This window comes from Helianthus annuus, chromosome 9 (assembly GCF_002127325.2).
Source record: "Helianthus annuus cultivar XRQ/B chromosome 9, HanXRQr2.0-SUNRISE, whole genome shotgun sequence".
Taxonomy (NCBI): Eukaryota; Viridiplantae; Streptophyta; class Magnoliopsida; order Asterales; family Asteraceae; genus Helianthus; species Helianthus annuus.
The window spans coordinates 84531106-84538887 of NC_035441.2; the positions used below are offsets into that span (position 1 = coordinate 84531106).

The 7782-nt window shown below is 38.8% G+C and overlaps 1 protein-coding gene across 17 annotated transcripts; it reads right to left on the reverse strand.

Moving 5' to 3' along the window:
• Window positions 1-403: 403 nt before the first annotated feature.
• LOC110877985 lies at window positions 404-5522 on the reverse strand. Of its 17 annotated transcripts, none has more exons than XR_004866165.1 (9): window positions 5318-5522; window positions 2907-3601; window positions 2631-2661; window positions 2116-2507; window positions 1680-1708; window positions 1476-1592; window positions 1200-1351; window positions 688-1129; window positions 404-609 (listed from the first exon to the last, which is right to left on the reverse strand). XR_004866165.1 is itself a non-coding variant. In XM_035977181.1 (8 exons), exons 2-6 carry the CDS (start codon window positions 2978-2980, stop codon window positions 1512-1514), a joined length of 603 nt encoding a protein of 200 aa, XP_035833074.1. In that variant the 5' UTR covers window positions 2981-3601; window positions 5318-5522; the 3' UTR covers window positions 404-1129; window positions 1200-1351; window positions 1476-1511. The 17 variants fall into 17 exon arrangements, 4 of the variants coding, with proteins under 4 accessions (XP_035833074.1, XP_021981919.1, XP_035833075.1 ...); XR_004866172.1 differs by having other exon boundaries at window positions 688-758; window positions 914-949; window positions 1054-1129; window positions 1200-1708; XR_004866171.1 differs by having other exon boundaries at window positions 688-774; window positions 914-949; window positions 1054-1129; window positions 1200-1708.
• Between the last annotated feature and the right edge of the window lie 2260 nt (window positions 5523-7782).

The window sequence follows — 7782 nt, forward strand, 5'->3', positions numbered from 1 at the left end:
TATCCCCGCGTTGCGGCAGGGACTTGAAACCATGTCTATTAGCAATGCCACATAACCATAAATAACCATCAAAAATCGGAAAAGCTCGTATATAAAACCAATAAAAAAACTAAAAGAAACTTCATTTTTCTATTAACATTCATATATAAAAATATATAAAAATATAAGATAAAGCCTTCAAAAGAAGCTTTAAGCTTCCAACTTGTACCATACAAATAAAAGATGCAACTAAAATAAAGAAAGCATGGTGTACAATTAACATTGCACAAGAAACTGCCACCCAGCAATGGCAATAGCCTATCGGCAATACGCGTCTATGGCCGCCCCTGCCCCCACTACCCATCTATGACATCCCTTGATTTTACCCACACAATTATCCATTTCCACTAAACTACACAACAAAAAACCTAACAACCTCACTTAGTTTTCAATTTTGTTCAACACATGGATATAGCTATCGAATGGAATACACAGTTATACTTTGTCTGCTAATGATTTACCAATAACATCCTTCTACATATCCAAGGCTAATAAACTAAGAAAAAGAAAAGTAATAAAACTAACAGTAAAAGACATATTTTCAAGTTATTTCAAGCATAATCCAGTAACCTGACAATAAATACAAACCGAATAATAAATTATTGGAACCAAGTAAATTTGCACAAAAAGGAATCGATAACAACATACCTTCTTCACATGGCACGTTCTTGTTTTACCTGAGAAACTACCAACATTACCTCACCCAAGTCAACCTTAACCTAGAGTAACAACATTCTTTAATCCAGAATATTACAAATCATGTCACAAACGTTAGCTGTAGGTTTATAAAAGCTAATTCTTTTGCATCGACAAATCTTAAAACGACAACAAATAACATAAACTAAAAGCATAAAACACGATTCAATATAATTACCTTTCAATCAGGTGGACAGGTGGTATCTCAGTTATGCTAGTAACCAGTAACATGCAATTGAGTTTATTAACAATTTTAAGATTCTCACATGATTAAAGCCATAACCAGACGTTAGTTTGAAAATGTTATTTGGGTCCTACGTTTGGGAAGTTTGATCTGTTGGTCCCACTTCTGCTTTAAAGTCCAAGCCAGTGTTGCTCGTCTTCCCAATATTAACTGCAAATTTAAGGTGTCAGTTAAGAGGAAAAAAAGGTAAATTCTCAAAACCATTCAGACAGATGCTTACCAACAACATCCAAACCGGTTAATTTAGGCATAAACCGCCTAACATGCTCTTCTGTTGCCTCATCTACTTTTTATGTTTCACACATCGAAGAAATCACAACCTCGTTCTTCTTCTGGTGCTTCTGGTCAACCAAATTAACAACATCCTTCCCCCTTTTTCGTGGAAACAAACCATGTAAATTGAAAAGAGACATTACACAATAACACAATAACACCAAAACCCTCATATATTCAAATTCTAAAACAAAGTATACACGTAATCAGAAAGATTCATTACCTATGAGCATGATCAATGTTACATCACCACGTAGCATCAGGACCGCGTCTTTAAACCACCACAGCTTGTTCTTTCTTGCTTTACAACATGTAAAAGCAACTTTTAAAAGCTAAACATCTAACCAGAAGTAGAAAGTAACATCAGAAGACAAACATTGAAGTTGATTATCTTTAACTTAACCAACCGGTAGGCGGTAGTCCTCACCCTGTTGCATTCCCTTTCACATGCTAAATCTGTTTTCATTGGAACACATTCATCAGTAAAAAATAATAATAATAATAATAATAAATTCTTAAAAAATAATAATAAACTTCAATAATCATCTGGCATAGGGATTGCAATGTAACAGAAATGTAACTCTAATCAAGACCAACATATCCTGGTTTTCGGTGTCCGTATTAGCGACGATTGTATATGCTACAAGAACTTGTTAATATATCATTAAAGATGAATCAATACAGGCTGACCCGTTTCATGTTTTGTAGAAAACCAAAGATCATATCAAACTCATACATTTCAAAAACCAACTAAGATATGAATGTAAACAATTCAAGGTCAAAAAAAGTATTTTTAAGTTTTAAACTTTAATTCACAAAAAGAAGCTCTATAAAGGAATAATATCAAAGTTTTTTGTTTTTACATTTGTTGTCATTTATGCACTTTATGCAGCAGCAGCTGGACAGGTGATGGTGAAGCCAAACCGAATTTGGGAGGATAAATGTTCAAACACCTACCCTTGTGATCAACCAGGGTCCTACTTCTCTTCTGCCGAATGGCATCCCTACTTACACGGTGGAGATCACAAATGTTTGCACCAGTGGCTGCTGTGACATATCCGGTTTCCATGTGTCTTGTGGATGGTTCAGCAGCTCTGCATGACTCATAAACCCGTGCCTTTTTAAACGTCTCTGTTGCAATGACTGCCTTGTTAACGATAGTAAGCCGTTGATTAATGCCTGAACAATGTCGTTTCAGTATGCAATCACCTACGCTTATCCTCTTTTGATCTCTTGTCAGTGATCCCCCTAAACCCTAAATAAATATCAAATTCATTCAACAACAATAGTAAAACTTATTTAATTTAATAGCATGAAAAATGATAAATCATAATGAAAAAACTGGTGTCTAAGAAAACGAAAAAGGTGGAATACTTACCGTTATTCCGGCGACCACAGGGAAGCAGAATCTGGTATAAAAACAGACATAAAACTTAAAACACGTACGGGAGACACCTGACCAAATACAGATCGACATACGGAAATCTCTGATGAAAGCAAAACCAACATATCAGGTCGAGTTTCGTTCACCGGAGCTCGGTCGGAACTTGACCGGATTCATGCCGGAATTATTTATTAACGAAAATAGTCTGAAACGACACATCAAGAGCCAATCTAACTAAAACTATAACATGCAGCAAAATGGAAGGCTTACCGGATCTTCACTGGAGTCTTGTCATACTTCATCGGAATACACTCCTCATCGATGATTGTTTGTGTCTCAGTCATGTAGCGTAGTAAGTGAAAGCGCCGCCTGGTAAACCACGGTAAACAATGGTCCTTCCATCGTTTCTGTCTCTCAAACGAATCCGCATCTCTATCTCTATCTCATGTCTCTCTCTTCTTTATCTTCTGTTTATATGAAATATATAAAGCTTCCAAAAGAAGCTTTAGTAAGGAAATGTACACCTTATCTATGCACATACAACAAATAAAGCTAGAGTTACGACTACCCATTGCATAAACTTGTTGCAAATTATAAGTAGCTATAATTATTATTATAAATTTAAATTAACTATTCATGAGCCTTCGTAAACTATATATACTAGGTTTGTCAGACCCTCAATTTCCACGTGCAGAGTACTACCGCGAGGCGTGTGACTGACCAGGATCAAGCCACCAATCATATTGAACAATATAATAATATAACAATTTTCATCACAATAAATACTATCAGTGACTAAAGTCTAAAGTTCATAGTTTAAAAGCAATAATTAAAGTCAACAGCGGAAGCATAAGTTTAACAATTCGAAACAACAGTTAAAAGTCCATAGTTATTTAGAAAACCCAACAAGGGTCAACGCGACCACTATACTCCCCGCTGCAAGCCCCCGAGCTGTTACTGAGTACCTGCAAAGCATGCAGTAGGGTGTCAACATAAAGTTGGCGAGTTCACGGTTTATCCAGTTTTAGTTCCATAAACTTATGTTGTTAGATTACTCATTTATATCATGCCATGGGGAGCTACCCCCTAAGTAAGCTACTAAACTGCGTAATAATACCGAAACTTTCGAACATAGTGTATCGTTGTTGCTCCGTTTGTCAATGTCTATCATCATTGACGGGTGCCGAGGCCTATTAGTTCATGCCCGTCCTCATAAGGCATGGTGTGAGGTTTTTGAAACCTAAATAGCGCTATCAACTAATATCCCGTTCGCTAGGCCAGGCGACTAATCGGTATAGTAATGTAGGGACTTCCGTGATAGAGTTTCGTTTAGTAAGCTAGCTCATGAAATATAAATAGCATTTAACAGTATTCCATCCTCAGAATATTAGAGAATCCTAAACTAGGAAAAGTGTTGTCCATTCCGTTCCCAACCACCGGAAATACATGCTTTTAGTAAAGTGTGTGAACTCGTCGTTGTTTAGCTCGGCAGGTTATTTACTTGTTTTAGTAGTTGGTCAACCACGTCCTATTATGGTTACCAATATTAATTAGGTTCGCATGCAAGTAACATCACGTACCTGTACACGTATCTAACAAATAACACACAAGCATCATGTATCACATAAGGGATGATGTGGGCCAAATAGGAACTTATAACATAAGCCCAAATCTGTGAACAGTTACATAAATAGTCCAGCCCATGTATTCTAAGTGTACGGCCCAATTTACACAGTCCAATATATATGAGTGTGCGGCCCAATTAATTATATGGCCCAATATGTGAGTGTGCGTCCCACCAGCAAGGGTGCGGCACATCTTTGAGTGTGCGGCCACTTGCTGGTGTGCGGTCATGCAAGTAATGGTTATACTATATGCTTTGCATGTTTGTACGAGAGTGTGCGGTCCACACTAGTGTGTGACCTCGCATAACTTACTGGTACGTTGTGCATTCCAGGTTTGTACAAAGCAAAAGTGTGCGGCCTTGCACGATTGGATGGTATGTGGTGCATCAGTACTTGTACTATTCAAAGTGTGCGGTGTGCTAAGAATGTGTTGTACTTCATGCAAATCTGAGTTGTACACTTCAAGTGTGTGTGTGGCATCAATTTGAACAAATAATATTCATTCAGACTTGTACGATCTAAGAAGTAAAAACACAGATTTCCACATTAACTCTTACAAATTCTAAAAACATATAAATCAATCATTTCATCAATTATTATTATCATTCATCTGATTCGAGTATCACATACAACTCTAGTCGTTAATGATTTATCATCAGATCTAGAAATCATCTTTCAAACAATCCAAATACTTGTATCTTCTAAATGCTTAACACTATTAGGTCAAATCATCAAAGAATAGATAACTATCAGATTAAATCATTAAGAATGGATCTATGGTTTCATAATATCAAAACTCTAAAAGATTCCTTGTTGCACACGACAAGATCTATTTAAAGCAATATTGATCCTTTGTCTAATCACCAAGCACATAATCATGAAACTTAGAATCAGATTTGTGAGCAACTTATCAAGCTTTTAGCACACCAATCATCAAACAAACCCTAGTTTAAATCATTCATCTTTCATGTGATGTCAAACATGTTTTTCAAATAAATCATCATGGAATCATACACATTATCATGTATAAAAATCAGTTAGTATATAGACACTAACCGGATGATGTAGGATACAAGAGTGTGTAAGAAAATAGAGAAATAAAGCTTCCCAAATGGTGGACCCCGGCGGTCTTCAAGATGATAGTGTTGCCGTCAAAATCCCGAGAGAAAGGAAGGATATTGGAATGTTTTTAGGGTTTTCAAAAGGGGAAGAATGTTGGTGGAATGGGGGGATATTTATGGTAAAGAGAATGTTTCTAGAACCTTCTGCCATCAGGAATGACTGGAGCAATCATTTTAGGGTTGGCTACATGTGTATTTATACACATGTGAAAGATACCGCACACTTTCAGGTGTGCGCCCCTAAGGAGTGTGCGGCTCCTTTAAGGTTTATTGTAGGCTAGACATGGGACAAGATTAAAAGTGTGTGGCCCGTTTGTGAATGATAGACAGGTGTACAGGATGGATGTAGACCGGACGGTTTCTGATATTCAGTCTTAACCTTAGCACAGGTTAGGCACTTTCCAACGTATATAGCAACATTGCTTTTAAGCCTCGGCCACCAATAGTAATCCTTCAAGTCTTGATACATTTTGTCCGATCCTGGATGGATCGAGTATCTCGACTTGTGAGCTTCATTAAGGATAAGTTCTCGAATACTGCCATAGAGCGGAACCCAAATACGCCCCTTAAAGTACAAGTTTCCCTCTTTTTTTGGCACCAAATATTTCAACATACCTCGGAGGTATTCAGCTCTACGATTCTCTCCCTTAAGGGCTTCTTGTTGTGCGTCATGAATGCGTGTAGTGAGGTTCGTTCGAATAGTCATTTCCAATGCTCGAACCCTTAGGGTCTTAACCCTTTCTTTTCGGCTCAATGCGTCCGCTACAACGTTTGCCTTTCCAGGATAGTACCTAATCACACAGTCATAATCATTCAGCAACTCGACCCAACGTCGCTGACGCATGTTTAACTCCTTCTGATCAAATATGTGTTGTAGACTTTTGTGATCTGTGAAGATTGTACATCGAGTACCATATAAATAGTGTCGCCAGATCTTCAAGGCGAATACCACCGCGCCTAGCTCCAAGTCGTGCGTGGTATAATTCCTTTCATGCACCTTTAACTGTCTTGAAGCGTAAGCGATGACTTTTTGGCGTTGCATGAGCACGCAACCCAAACCTTGACGCGAAGTGTCGTAGTATACCACGAAGTCTTCAGTGCCTTTGGGTAAGGATAATATCGGTGCATCGCATAGCTTATTTTTGAGCAGTTGGAAGGCTTCTTCCTGCTTGTTACCCCAGTCGTACTTCTTGTCTTTCTGCGTAAGGGTAGTTAGCGGTTGAGCTATCCTGGAAAAATTCTCGATAAATCGTCGGTAATAGCCCGCTAAGCCCAAAATTGTCGAACTTCAGTTGGGGTTTTGGGGGCTTCCCAGTTCTTTATTGCTTCTATCTTGGCTGGGTCTACATGAATGCCCTTCTCGTTCACAACGTGACCAAGAAACTGTACTTCACGAATCCAGAATTCGCACTTGGAGAATTTTGCATAAAGTTTCTCTTTCTTCAGTAGTTCCAAAATGGTCCTGAGGTGTTGCTCGTGTTCTTCTTTCGTTCGTGAGTAAATCAGGATATCATCGACAAATACAATCACGAATTTATCGAGATATGGTTTGCATACGCGGTTCATCAGATCCATAACTATTGCTGGCGCGTTCGTCAGTCCGAATGGCATCACAAGGAACTCGTAATGCCCATAGCGTGTTCTGAATGCAGTCTTTGGTACACTTTCCTCTTGAATCTTTAACTGATGGAATCCAGATCGAAGGTCGATCTTGGAATAGTAGCTTGATCCTTGCAAATTATCAAATAAGTCATCAATCCTCGATAGTGGGTACCGATCCTTGATAGTGAGCTTATTCAGTTCTCTGTAGTCGATACACATTCACAGAGTTCCATCCTTCTTCTTCACGAACAATACTGGAGCTCCCCAAGGCGAGAAGCTTGGCCTTATGAATCCTTTGTCCAACAACTCCTGGAGTTGTGCAGATAATTCTTGCATCTCGGATGGTGCAAGCCGATAGGGTGCCTTGGCCACAGGAGAGGCTCCTGGAACCAAGTCTATATGGAATTCGACTTGTCGTTGCAGAGGTAGTCCTGGCAGATCTTCGGGAAAAACATCAGGGAATTCCTTCACTACAGGAATGTCTTCAAGTTTCGGCTCCTCAGCCTTCTTATCTACAACATGCGCCAGGAAAGCAACATATCCTTTCCTTAAGCACTTTTGTGCCTTCATACAACTGATGATTCGTAGAGGCGCATCTCGCTTTTCTCCATGTACGATGAGAGTTTCATCATTCGCCAGAGGGATGCGAATGATTTTCTCGTGACAAACAACTTCAGCCTTGTTCTGGGACAACCAGTCCATTCCGACCACTACATCAAAGCTACCCAATTGAATAGGTAAGAGGTCGATGCTAAATCTTTGCTCACCAAGTTCTAATGAGCAACCTCTAACAACTTC

Coding starts and splice junctions, on each gene's coding strand:
- LOC110877985 (XM_035977181.1), bottom strand. CDS start 2,980: ATGACTGAGACACAAACAATCATCGATGAGGAGTGTATTCCGATGAAG. Junction 2,740..2,906: donor AAGACTCCAGTGAAGATCCG/GTAAGCCTTCCA, acceptor TGCTTTCATCAG/AGATTTCCGTATGTCGATCT. Junction 1,709..2,209: donor GACCCTGGTTGATCACAAGG/GTAGGTGTTTGA, acceptor CAATGAAAACAG/ATTTAGCATGTGAAAGGGAA.